General features: G+C 36.3%; 1 protein-coding gene across 1 annotated transcript; it reads right to left on the reverse strand.

Annotated features, from left to right (window-relative positions):
* Positions 1-12459: 12459 nt before the first annotated feature.
* Positions 12460-13201, reverse strand: LOC119817435 (transcription factor BTF3-like). The gene has a single exon (XM_038334663.1). It carries the CDS (start codon positions 13184-13186, stop codon positions 12701-12703), a length of 486 nt encoding a protein of 161 aa, XP_038190591.1. The 5' UTR covers positions 13187-13201; the 3' UTR covers positions 12460-12700.
* Between the last annotated feature and the right edge of the window lie 623 nt (positions 13202-13824).

Consider the following 13824-nt stretch of genomic DNA (forward strand, 5'->3'; position numbering starts at 1 on the left):
GACTGTTCAGCTTCCACAAGTTTGTAGGCTTTCTGGGGGTAGAATTATTTTCAAATTCTAACTTTATTCCATGGTCGTCCGATAAGACACAGGTGGTAACTAAATTTTTTTTTGTATCTGTGGAAGTTTGCTTTGTTACCGAGTATGTGATCAATTTTTGAGAAGGTTCCATGAGATGCTGAAAAGAAGGTATAATCTTTCCTATTTGGATGGAATATTTTATATATGTCTGTTAAGTCCATTTGATTCATTACCTCCATTAGTTCTCTTATTTCTCTGTTAGGTTCCTGTCTGGTTGACCTGTCCATTGGTGAGAGAGGAGTGTTGAAGTCTCCTACTATTAGTGTGTGGGGTTTGATGGCTGGTGATTAATGTACACTCCCTCCTTTCCTGGATTTCAAATATTTGACTTTTTTCATATTTGACCTGCAAACTTATCCTGTCTTCTCCTTAATCTGATCAGAATAGAAGCTTTATTTTCTCCAGATCCTATCTGAGGGAAGACGCATAAATAGTTCTGACCAGGGTTCTAAAGTTCTCAGAAGTTCCTTTGCCATTTTGTACATTTCACACAAATTTTCATTCTATTATACATGGATTTTTCAGCCTTCATGTCTTTCTTGTACTTTAGTTTAATTATATCTGACAAAGTGATACATAAAATCTTACTTTTTAACTTTAGGAAAATAAATTTTCAATATTTTAGCAGTGTTTTCTTACTGAAGATGGTTTTATGTTTGTTAGATTCCAGAAGGTACTATAGACATTTTGTTGTCATTACCATGCTATATCATGTTTTTCAGATCTTTCATTCATTACTGTTGAAGGGAGGAAGGAAGGATTATGGGAGCCAAGGGAGTCATAGTCATCACAAGAGAACCCACAGAAAAAAACTAACCTGGACTCAAAAGAGCTCACAGACTCTTGACTGACAGACAACTAGGGTGTCTGCATGGGACTGACCTAGGCCCTAGACATTTGTGTGACAATTGTGTAGATAAGTTTATTTGTGCAACTTCTATCAGTAGGATCAGGGACTGACCCTAATGCTTTAGCTGGCTTTTGGAAACCTATTCCTCATACTGGGTTGCCTCACCCAACCTTTAATACAAAGGGAAATACTTTTTTCTATTTCAACTTAATATGCCATTCTTTGCTGATACCCATGAAAGGCTTTCTGAACAAGAATAGAGTAGAAGTGGATGAGAGAGACAGAGGGATGTAGGGTGAGGTAGGTGATATTTTGTTTGTGCTATAATAAATTAAGCTTGCCTGAACAACAGAGCAAGGAGCTATCCATTAGTTAGCAATTGAGGGCACATACTTTTAATCACAGCACTATGAAGAGAGAGATGGATGTATATCTGTAGATTCATGGTAACCTTGGGGTACATAAGACTGATCCAGTCTAAAGGAGAAACAGTCATGTGGTGGTGGCTCACACCTTTAATACCAATACTTGGAAGTCACATGCCTTTAACCTAGCACTAAGGAGGTGAAGACAAAAAGGGATATGGCTGGGCAGATAGAGGAATATAAGGCAGGAAGAGATGGGAGCTTAGCAAATTCAGTCTGAGAATTCATGGAGATAAGATCATGCTCCCTTTGGTCTGAGGATTCCGTATAGGTAAAAGTCTTTCTAGTGGCTAGCTCCATTACTTCTATGATCTTTCAGCATTTACCCTGATATCTGACTCTGGGTTTTTATTATTAAGACCTATTAGAATTTGAACTATAAGGAGGAAATGGGAGGAGAAGAAGGAAAGGAAACTGTAGTTAAGTTGTAAAAATAATTAAAAACATTAATTAAAAAGTACTTACAAACTGAATCCAAGAACACATCAGAAATATCATCCACCATGATCAAGTCGGCTTCATCCCAGAAATTCATGGATGATTGATTAAACCTATGAAATTGAATCAATGGAATATACCATACAAATAACCAGAAACAAAAAATAAAAACTTGATTATCTCATTAGATGTCCAAAAATATTTTGACAAAATCCAACAGCCCTTAATAATAAAAGCACTAGAGTTTAGCGATACAAGGGACATAACTAAACACAATAAAGACAATTTACAGCAAGTCTATAGCCAACATCAAATTAAGTAGAAATATGGAGATTTGCATTAGGGTCTTTAATTAGATTCCGTGATCCACCTGTATGTTTTTTATGACAATATCCTGTTGTGTTTATTACTATACCTCTATAGTAGAGCTTAGATCAGGGATGGTGGCAACTTGGAAGGTTCCTTTATTGTATAGGACTGTTTTGGCTATCCAGGTTTTTTTGTTTTTTCATGTGAAGTTGAAAATTGTTCTATAGAGGTCTGTGAAAAATTGTATTTGAATTTTGTGGGATTGCGTTGAATCTATAGATTGCTTTTAGTAAGATTGCCATTTTTACTCTGTTAATCACGTGTCCATGAACATGAGATATCTTTCCATATTCTGATATCTTCTCCAAATTCTTTCTTCAAAGACTTAAAGTTCTTGTCTTACAGGTCTTTCATTTGCTTAGTTACCCCAAGATATGTTCTATTGTTTGTGACTATTATAAAGTTGTTGTTTCCCAGAGTTTTTTCTCAGTTCGCTTACCATTTGTACAAAGGAAGGCAGCTGCTTTTGTTGTTGTTGTTGCTGCTGCTGTTGTTGTTGTTGTTAATCTTTTAGACCACACATCACTAAAGGTGTTGATCAGTTGTCGAAGTTCCTTGGTAGAATTTTTAGGGTCACTTATATATATCATTGTATCATCTGTGAATAGAGAAAGTTTGACTTCTTCCTTTCCAATTTGTATTCTCTTCAACTCCTTTTGTTGTCTTATTACTCTAGCTAGAACCTCAAGTATTATATTGAATAGTTATGGAGAGGGTAATCTTCCTAATGTTATTTCTGATTTTAGTAAACTGCTTTAAGTTTCTCTACATTTAATTTGATGTTGACTGTTTGCTTATTGAATATTGCTTTTATTATGTTTAAGTATGCTCCTTGTATCCCTGGTCTCTCCAAAACCTTTATTATGAAGGGGTGTTGGATGGTCCTCAGAGGATTTTTTTTTTTTTTTTTTTTTTTTTTTTTTTGGTTTTTCGAGACAGGGTTTCCCTGTAGTTTCTAGAGCCTGTCCTGGAACTAGCTCTTGTAGACCAGGCTGGCCTCGAACTCAGAGATCCGCCTGCCTCTGCCTCCCGAGTGATGGGATTAAAGGCGTGCGCCACCACCGCCCGGCTCTCAGAGGATTTTTAACATCTAAAAAGATGCGGCTTTTATTCTTTTAGATTATTTATATGGTAGATTCCATTGATAGATATTTGTATGTTGAACCATTCTTGCATTTCTGAGATGAAGCCTACTTGATCATGGTGGATATCCATTTTGATGCGTTCTTGGATTCAATTTGTAAATGTTTTAATGAACATTTTTGCATCAATGTTCTTGTTGGAAATTGATCTGTAATTTTCTTTCTTTTTTGAGTATGTGGTTTCAGTGTCAGGGTGACTGTGGTCTCATCAAATATATTGGGTTATGTTTCTGTTGTTTCTATTTTATGGAATAATATTGTCTGCCATTAGAAAAATTTTCCCCTTGGAAGATTTTTGATGAATTATTCTATTTCACTAGGTGTTGTAGGTCTGTTCAAATTATATACACAATCTTGATTTAAGTTTGGTAAGTGGTACCTATTGTGAAAATTTTCCTTTTCTTTTAGATTTTTCAGTTTCATGGAGTATAGATTTTTAAACTGTGTCCTTATGATTCCTATATTCTCAAGTGACTCCTTGGCACCGAAGCACTTTCTACAGTCTCTGCTTGACTTAGATCCTTTGTTAAGCAAGACAAAGAGACAGGGGGGCTCAATCAGAATTGATACAGACAATAGCAATGGTTCTGCAGGTGTAATTTTAAAAGAGAAAAAGGAGAGATTTGTGTTTGAATGATACAGGATTGGTTGGTGAGTTCTGAATGAGTAGATTAATTAGAATTGGCAAATGAGAATTTTTTATTGTTGGCCCTTGATGTTTTGATAATTAGGCTTTAGTGATCAGCCCCAGAAATAAGTCAAGTTTAAAATTGTGGCCAAATAAAGGACTAGATCGTGATGGGTAGCCTCATGTATATAATCTAGTGGTTTAGCAAAAGAGAAGGAAGTGGGCGGGCAGGGGTGCCATCATTGCTTTTGTCATGCTTGAGCCTTCTGGAGCCCGTAGTGTTGAAAGCTTACCTCTTCTCATTGCTTTCATTGTGTCCCATAAGTTTGGATATGTTGTGAACTTATTTTAATTACACTCTAGGAAGTCTTTAATTTCTTTATTTCTATCTTGACCCAGTTGTTGTTCAGTAGGGAATTTTCAGATTCCATAAGTTTGTAGGCTTTCTTTTGTTTCTGTTGTTGCTGATTTCCAGCTTTAATTCATGGTGGTCTGATATGTTGCAGGGGTTTATTTTGATTTTCTTGTTTATATTAGTACTTTCTTTGTGTCTAATTATGAGGTCGGTTTTAAAGTTTCATGAGGTGCTGAGAAGATTGTAGTCTTTATGTGTTTGGTTTATTCTGTGAATTTGTATTGTCTGGTTTATAATCTCTCTGAGAGCCCACTCTTCTCTGCTTCACTTTTGTCTCTATGATCTGTCTATTGGTTAGAGTAGGGTATTGAAGTCTCGACTAAGAGTATGTTCAGCCTGAGATCCATACCTCCATCAAGTTGCTGTATTATTTTCTATACTCTACACTACTCTTCCTGAGAGCTTGTCCAATCCTTTATTTCTTTAATCAAAAGCAGTCATGTGGGTGGAGGAAAATGAGCTTGTGATTTCTCAAATTTAGTGTCTCTCTCACATATCTGGAGCTGTGGCTGTGATGTTATTCTCAGTGACTAGAGTTAGAAATGATTGGTGGACCCAGCTTCTGTTGGACTTTCCCCATAGTCTGTCCAGTTATTTGCCTTTCTGGAAATGATAGTTGGAATGGACTTGAAGACACAAATAGTTCCTGAGTTTCAGATTCCTGCATCCCTGTCTGATGAGAGTCCATGGTTTGCTGTAGTCCACTTTCTGTTTGGGTTTCCAGCAGTGTGAATATCTTCTCAGTCCTTCACTCCATTTCCCTGGCAATATGCAGCTTTGTTTCTCTTCTCTGCTACTTGTTTTGGTTTGGTCTTGTGGAATCCAAGTAATTTGAAAAAGAATCAATAACTACTCTTTTTAAATGAAAACACAGAAGAAGAAAATTGATACTCTAAACATAGTTATTGCCCTCTTGAAAAATAATTTCACTTTGGAATTGAGTTTCTTCAAAGCTGAATGTCACATCTTATAAAAATTAACTTATCTCTAGTTTTCTTTTGTGTTTAATGCTGCATGAGCTGTTCTCTCTGTGTGTGTTTGTGTGTGTGTTCATGTGTGTATGTATGCATGTGTGCATGTGCGCATGTGTGTGTGTAAATACATAAGTGTACTAATGTCCACCAACACTATCACTGCATAATGAGCACTCTGTACATTGATATGTTTCTGTTAACCATTCCAGTTCCCTAAAAGCTGAAAGTACACTGCCGTATTAGTCATCATTTTCTCCTGCCTTGAATTCGATCACAGAAGTTCACTTAGAAAGTAGTCAAATGCCTTAGGATAAAAAAAGTCAAGTTTGGATCACTTCATTACTTTCAGCCTAACTTACCTGTCTTCAGGTAGCAAAGAAAAACAAAACTTTTGTTTGCCTGCTCTAAGGAATTCTGGAAAACTTCACCTCTGCTTATCAGAAGTAATGATAACTTCCTGCTTAAGTTGCTAGCTTTTCTCATCAAAATGGAAAGCACTTTCAAGGAATAACCTTGAATAATTTTACTTTATATCAAATAGTCTTTTCTCCTTGTGAGTGTTGTTATTCAAGTCCTAGAAGTCTCCGTGTCTTCACAGATTTACTTATGAATTTTGTAGTTGTTTTCAATGGCAAGTCGATATAACAGAAGTTGAAATGCTAGTACCATATTACAGTTATCTAGCTCTATTCATATGTGTGTGTGAGTATATTCTAATTCTAATATGTTCTAGTTACATATACACACATATATAATTAAAATATATTAGAATTACAATATATTCTAATTCCTTTCTTTTTAATATTTATTTATTTTTCCATTCAAAAATTTACACTTCCTCCCCTCCTTCCATTCCCCTCCCTCCTTAAGAGAGGGCAGGAAGCCTTGCCCTGTGGGAAGTCCAAGCCCCCCCCACATCATGGCCTAGGCAGCTTTGCATCCAAATAGACTCGGGTCCCAAAAAGCCAGTACATGTAGTAGAAACAAGTCCCAGTGCCTTTATCAATGGCTTCGCAGTCAGCCCCCATTTTCAACCACATTCAGAGAGTCCACTTCTGTTCTTCAATTAGATCTTGGGGGCTCAGTCTGTTGCTCTGATGAGGGTTTATAGTAATTATATTTACTCATTTACTTTAAGATGTTCATATATGCACATATATTTGTTAATTTTATTTTGCATTTATATGTTCTCATATGTTTACACCTAAATTTTATATCATTCACACTATAGGATACTTTTCAATGTTTTGTACCGGCAAAGGTACCGGCGGTTATGTACCGGCAAAGGTACCGGTGGTTATAGGGGTTAGGGAATAACCACGATAGTCCTTTACAATAAATCAGTTTTAATACAAGGGGAAATAAGGGAACTTACAGAACCAAGGGTCCAGCGGAGCAGAAGGTACGCAGGGGAGAGCAAAACGGGGGTCCTTCCGGTGCCCCGATCCTATTTAAGGGGTATCCTACTCCGCTGGGGCAGCCACGCCCCTGAACGCAGGGATTGGGCCAGCTGCCCCAACAATGTTTATACTCTTTAACATATAAATGAGCAAAAACTATCTTAGAAAAATAAAATAAATCACTTTAACAGTTAAAAAGTAAATAAATACTAAAAATTGTTATGGTAATAGTCCTTTGCCAAAAGACTGTTTACACTAATTCAAGATCATTACTTAGAAAACTTTATTTTCTAATGCTGAAACAAACTTTTTTTTTATACTAAATAATGAATCACGCATACTGGTTCCTGCTCAAAGTCTAGTCAGTTTGTTCATGCTGTTGTTTTCTAGGGAAACAATAATGAAAAATAAGAAGTCGTCCCTACTTTGTGATTTGTTGTAAGATGCGCTTGTTTGTGAACTGTGTCAAAAGATAAGAAAAAGAAAAGGCACAATACCATGCATGTTACTGCTGAGACAGGGTGACCAGAAAATCAGTTGTTCCAATAACATATAGTCAACCTTCCTTTCCTATTGATGGAAGAGGAGACAAAGTAATGTCAACATTGTAGTTCCTTGGAGGGTTTTTTTCCAAGTATGAAAGATACTTTAAAACATCATGCTTTTATTCGTATTTCACTTAATTGCCATTATTTCTGTAACTGCAGAACCAAAAGAAATCTGGTTTTCATATTTTACTGTATAACTCCTAAAGTCATCTCATTTTAGTGATCTGATACTTAATATTTAGGTTTTATTTGCAAATCTTCCAGTATAACTGCTTTCTTAGCACAGCATGTTGGGTTTTATGTATGGGAAAGTGGCTGGTGAGGAGAAATTGGGTCAACAGGTTCAACTTAAGGCATATTATTATCTTTGTGTTTTTATTACCTTTGTAGCCGAAGTGATTTCTTTAAAAATGATAGATCATGTTTCTTTGGCCCAAAGGAACAAAAGGTTTCTATAATGATGTGTATTATAGCTATGTAATGGCATAGGAACCCATGCCAGCATCAGTGGTAATCAAATGTGAACATAGAATTTATCGGTAAGTAAATTGGCAAAAATGATACCAAAAATGCATTATTCAGAAATTTAAGCTTAATTCAAGACTTTTACATGAGGAAATATGAGTTTACCACTTGCATATGATAATACATTAAATTTTAATGCAAGTCCCAATTGAGAGAACTATTTATTAAATGTTGTTCTTACTGAATGTGTACTTGAAATATGAAAGTTTATGCAATAATCATTACCAGGGTAAAACATTGTTAAATATATTGTACAATTAGCAAGTGAACACATCTATGTCCTCTTTTTGGGTCTCTCTATCACATACAGCAACACCAAAAATATGCGTTATCACAGGCATATGCATCATTTACTTACAGAGAGTTTTCAAGGCCAAAATGTACCTGGGTTTTAAAACATATATCTTTTTGTTTCTTTTACTTTTGTTTTGCTTTTCTAAAAGCAAACCAAAAAAATAAATTGATAAACAATGGATCCTAGTTATAATAAAATTTTTAAGAATCAATAAATATATAATCCTACTTCAAAATCATCTTATTTTATAGAAAATAAAAGAAATATTTTAAAAATCTTTTGAATTAGTTCCCATGATAGTATAAAAATTGTCATGAACTCTAGAGAGCTGTGGAGCTTCCTTGAGATCAAACTAGGGTCTCCATATGTGGGAGACTGTGGTGAAGCTTGGACTATCTGTGAGGCCACTGGCAGAAGGACTAGGATCTATCCTTGGTGTATGAAATAGCTCCTTGGAGACCATTCTCTCTGGTGGGATGCCATGCTCAACCTTAATGCAGGTTGGAGCGGCTTGTTCCTGCCACAACTTAATGTATCAGACATTTTTGACTCCCCATGGGAGCCCTTACCCATTGGAAGGAGTGGATGGGGGATGAGGTGGGGTTAGGTGAGAGGGGCAGGTGGAGAGGTGGGGAGAGAACTGTGGTTGGAATATAAAACAAAAATTAAAAATATGTGATTTAAAAATATATAAATGGATAGGGAAAAGTAATGTTCACCCTTATACACTCCATATTTTTTATACTCCTAATCTAACATCATATAATTGCATGGAAATGACAGATCTTATTTAGTCAATGCAGGAAATGTATAACTGAAATTTAATTGCAATGTTGTGTGCTTGTGTGCTTATATGTAAAATTGAAGTCATCCAATTGACTATAAACTGAAATAACTTATTGTAAAATATAGTGTAAAGTCACCACCTGTGTGGCTAATTATGTTCTTTGATAATTGACACTGAAACAATAAAGTCAACTTCTACATTGAGTGCAAATTGTCAGCAAAAAGAGGAGGCTGCCAGTAATGACTCCCTAGACTTATGTTCAAATACAACGTGTATAAATGACCAGTTTACAATGAATATAAACCTTATATATGTTTAGATACTGACTGTTTATGATCTTAAAAAAAAACAACATAAAAGTGTTATCCATACACATGGTCTAGAAGGATTCTCAAAACATATATTTGGGAAGAGAGGAAGAGGGAAACAGAGATCAAAGAAGAGAGAGAAAGAAAATAATAAATGACTGCTTATTTAGGGCATTCTTACATGTACTTGATTTAAATATTAAATATATTATTATAAAAATATTTTTTTCAAGGTATATGAGGAAAATGTGTCTTTGTAGCATGGATCAAGAATAATACAATATAAAAATATGGTTATTGAACTTTTAATTATCTTAATATTTTTGTATTTATGACAAGATTCAGTTGTGTTCCTGAAGAATCAATTAAAGGCAAAACATATTAAACAATGTTTAATTGAATGTTTAATTTGAAAATATTGCCAACTAGAAAAATATTCCCTAATTATCAAACAATGAAAATCTTATAACTGTTCCAAATTAGAACCTGGGAAGGTATTTTAGAATAGAGTTTTTATAACATTGTTAACCAAGAGGGACCCCTCAGTTTCCTTGAGTTACAGAGATAAAGTCAAGACCTAAGATACCCAATGTACCATGGTTGCACGTGTAAAATACCATAAAGGGAAATGAAAAAAATCTAGAAGCTCTCATGTCAAGTCCTTGTGACATACACAAAATCAATGATTGCAGGTCAAAAAACCTTGAGGCAATTGAGAAAGTCTCTAGCATTAGAATACTGCCATCTTGAATTCATACTCCATTGGCAGAGTTGATAGCATTGCTGGTTTTATTTACCATAGTGGAAGAATCTCAAATTCAAAAATTTCCAAGTGAGTGCTAAAGATTTCTCCACCAAAGGAGCAACTAAAAGCTGGAGAATTAATCCTGATCAGGTGTCTCTTCATTTTGTTTAATATTGAGATTAAGAAATGTAAACATATTTCTAAGAGTCCTAATCTAAGAACATGTATGCAAATAAAAAAGAAGCAGTATCCAGAAAATAAAAACCACTTAAAATATACAAAGTCCATTTGAACAGAAGACTAGGCATGCCATGTATTATGGAAATGTGAACCACAATTTAAAATATCACCCAATTCATACTGTTTAAGAAATGATCAAAGTAGCCGGGCAGTGGTGGCGCATGCCTTTACTCCCAGCACTAGGGAGGCAGAGGCAGGTGGATCTCTGAGTTCGAAGCCAGCCTGGTCTACAAGAGCTAGTTCCAAGACAGACTCTAGAAACTACAGGTAAACCCTGTCTCAAAAAAAAAAAAAAAAAGAAATGATCAAAGTAAAATTAGTGGAAAAGGTTATTAGAAACATTATTATAAATACTTCATACGTATTCAAAAGAGGGAACTAGAGTTTGATAATAGAAGCGCACAAAATAGTTCTAAGAAATCCAAAGTGAAACCAGAAGAAGATAATCAGCACAGTGGAATGTTCAGAAACACAAAACAGAAAGATAAGTACATTTATTTTTAAGATCTTTTGTCTGAGTTGGACAAAGTACTGTATTCTTAGAACCACGTAACCTGTAAAGATGAGGAGGAATTACATTGGGACCAACCTGGATTACAAAGTGTTAACTTATCTTAACTCTTTGCTTATTTGTTTTTCTTTTTATTTAGTTTTTAATCTTATTTTTACATGAATGTTGTATTCTGTGTTTGCACTGTGTTCATTGTGGTTTTTGCCCTTCCAATCCCTCCTAGGCCAACCCCATTATCTCTCAAATTTTATTCTTGTTTTCTTTATTATTAGTATTATTACTATTACTATTACTAACACTACTACTACTACTATATGTGTGAAATAACCTGAGGAGTCCAGTTAGTGTTTCTCACACGTGCGTGGGCTTAGTATTGATCACTTGGGACTGGGAAATTTATCAGCAGTATTTAGACCCAAAGGTAAGAAAGTGCTATCTTTAAGAGAATAGATACTTCTGTGATGTAGAGTTCAAGGCTGAATCCCAATCTAATGTGGACCACTTACTTGATTTGATCTGAACACTAGTAAACTAACTAAACATGGCTTAATTTTCTTAACTGCCACATGCAGGGTGGATATTGTTTAAAGGTCTCTCTGAAGATGAAATGCAATAATGCATATCAAAGGTCAGTGACTTGAAAGTTGCATATTGAGGTTGAAAGTAAGTAAACAAAATTAGGTTACAGTCCTCTAGAAAACACATGCTCCCTATTTCCACCATAAAAGTGATGTAAATACTTGTTAAGATCTATTTTTTGTGTGTTTATATGTGTGAATCTATTGTACACGAATTTTATTTCCAGGATATCTAATGCCATCTTATGACCTATATCAATTTTTTTTTGAAACAGAAGCCAACAGGACTCTGCAACATGGCTCAGAGTAAAAGGTTCTTCTTGGGTGAAATCCATCTTCAATTCTCAGGAACCATGTGGCTAGACAAAATTCGTTTCCTCTAAACTGCCTTTTGATTACTCACATGTTGTGGCATGCATATGTAGCAATATAAACAACAAGGTGCTAGCACAAGAATGGACATTTTAATCTGTGGAATGACTCAGAAGATACACACTTAAGTCCACACAATTATGGCTACCTTGATTCTGGCAGAGACACTATTATATACACTCGAGAAAAAATGGCATATTTAATAAATGGTATTGAGAAAAATGACTACCTGTTTACAGATGAGCAAAACTAGATCCTGCACTCTTATCCTGCATAAAATTAAACTTCAAATGGTTCTAAATCAAACATAAAATCTGAAATTCTGGATGGAATAGCGGAGAAGATAATGAGTACACTACAACATGTAGGCACAGGAAAGGGCTTTTTAACCAGAGCTTGAGTCCCTCAGGAAATAAGGCAAACAATTTACATGTAGAATCTCGTGGAATGAAGAAGCTTCTGAACAACAAAGAAAACAATAAGGAGGCAGCCTAAAGCCTGAAATACAGAAGGAACTTGGGAAAATGAGCATAAAGAAAGTAAACAATCCAATCAAAACAAGTGTAGAATTCTTAAAAGAAAAACTAATAAATGTGAGTAAATGTTTTAACGGGGATTCAGCATCATTAATAATCAGAGAAATTCAACTTAAAACTATTCAAGGGTCCATCTAATCACAATCAGAATAGCTTTTCTCAAGAAAGCAAATCTAAAATGTGGGTGAGGATGTGGAGATGTGCACTTATTCAGTATTGATAGGACTGAAAACTAGTGCCTACACTATAGTTTCTTTTTTTTTTTTTTTTTTTTTTTTTACTAGGCAAAGAATTTTATTAACCCTTTTCCAAACTTTATTCCCAGGCTTCTTCAGCTTAATTTGCTGCAAAGAATGAATTGTGTTTAAGCAAAAACTGAAAAGAGCTGCAGTGTCCAAGGGGCTTGGGCTTAAAAATATTAGCGATCTAGATTTGATCAGATCCATAAACAAGACCTTTAAAAAGCAGCCATGATATAAAATAGCAGCTCCTGTAACTTCTGCAAGTGTCACTTCTTCAGAAGTCGCCTCCGTTCAGTTTGCCTCGTTCTTAGAAGCCTCATCAAAATTCTCCACCAGATCTGGGACTTCATCATCATCATCCTCTCCAGTAGCAAGGGGTGCTTTTCCATCCACAGATTGTTTGGGCAGAGCTTCAGCCAGTCTCCTTAAACTAGTCAGACTGTCTGCCCCAAGCTGATTTAGAATGCTGGGAAGCATTTCTGTCAGTTGCTTTGTCTCGGCGTGGCCTGTAATGGTGAAGGTGTTTGCTGCCAGAGACGCCTGAACTTTAGGGTTGTTAAAATGGATCACTGTTCCTTGGTTTGTAAACATGTTCACCTCTTCAATACCAGAGATATTGTTCACCCCTAACTTCTTTAAGGAGAACTGCAGTTTTTTATCATCTGCTGTGGCTGTTCTGTGAACCACCTTCTTTCTGTGAGCAGTTCCTTTCCCACCAATGCGCACTTGTGCCTGCAGCTTGGCCAGTTTTTCCTGGTTCATGATCGTTTCTTTCATCTTGTCGGAGTGGAAATGGGGCCGCGCGGGGGACTAGGGTTCGGGCTGAGGGGGTCTCGGGCGGACCAGCTGAGATAAGGCACACACACGCGGGGACGCAAGATGGCAGCTCTACACTATAGTTTCTTAAAAACTATAAATAAAACAACCACATCTCTCAGCTATACTATTTCTTTTTTAATTTTTTTTGTTACTCTCATGGACGGGCTCTGTGTGAGCCTTGTCAGTTTGGTTGCTCACCTTCCTGGACCTGGGGGGAGTTGGGAGGACCTTGGACTCAACATCTTGTAGAGAACCCTGATGGCTGGTTGGCCTCAAGAGGGAGGGAGTGGGGGTGTGGGTGAAGGGGAGGGGAGGGAAGGGGGAGGAGGAGGGGAGGAGATGGCAATTTTTAATAAAAAATAAATAAACTGGAAAAAAAAATTTCCGCCTCCTCCCCGCCTCCCATTTACCTCCCCCTCCCCCATCCCCTCCCCCTCCCTCTCCTGTCTGAAGATCAGTAAGGGTTCCCTGCCCTGTGGGAAGTCCAAGTTCCTCCCCCCTCCATCCAGGTCTAGAAAGGTGAGCATCCAAACAGGCTAGGCCCCCCTAAAGCCAGTATGTGTAGTAGGATCAAAATCCAGTGCCATTGTCCTTGG

The sequence above is a fragment of the Arvicola amphibius genome, chromosome 6, assembly GCF_903992535.2.
Source record: "Arvicola amphibius chromosome 6, mArvAmp1.2, whole genome shotgun sequence".
Classification (NCBI taxonomy): Eukaryota; Metazoa; Chordata; class Mammalia; order Rodentia; family Cricetidae; genus Arvicola; species Arvicola amphibius.

What these genes read in the sequence shown, in the direction of transcription:
- LOC119817435 (XM_038334663.1), bottom strand. Translation starts at nt 13,186, where the DNA reads ATGAAAGAAACGATCATGAACCAGGAAAAACTGGCCAAGCTGCAGGCA.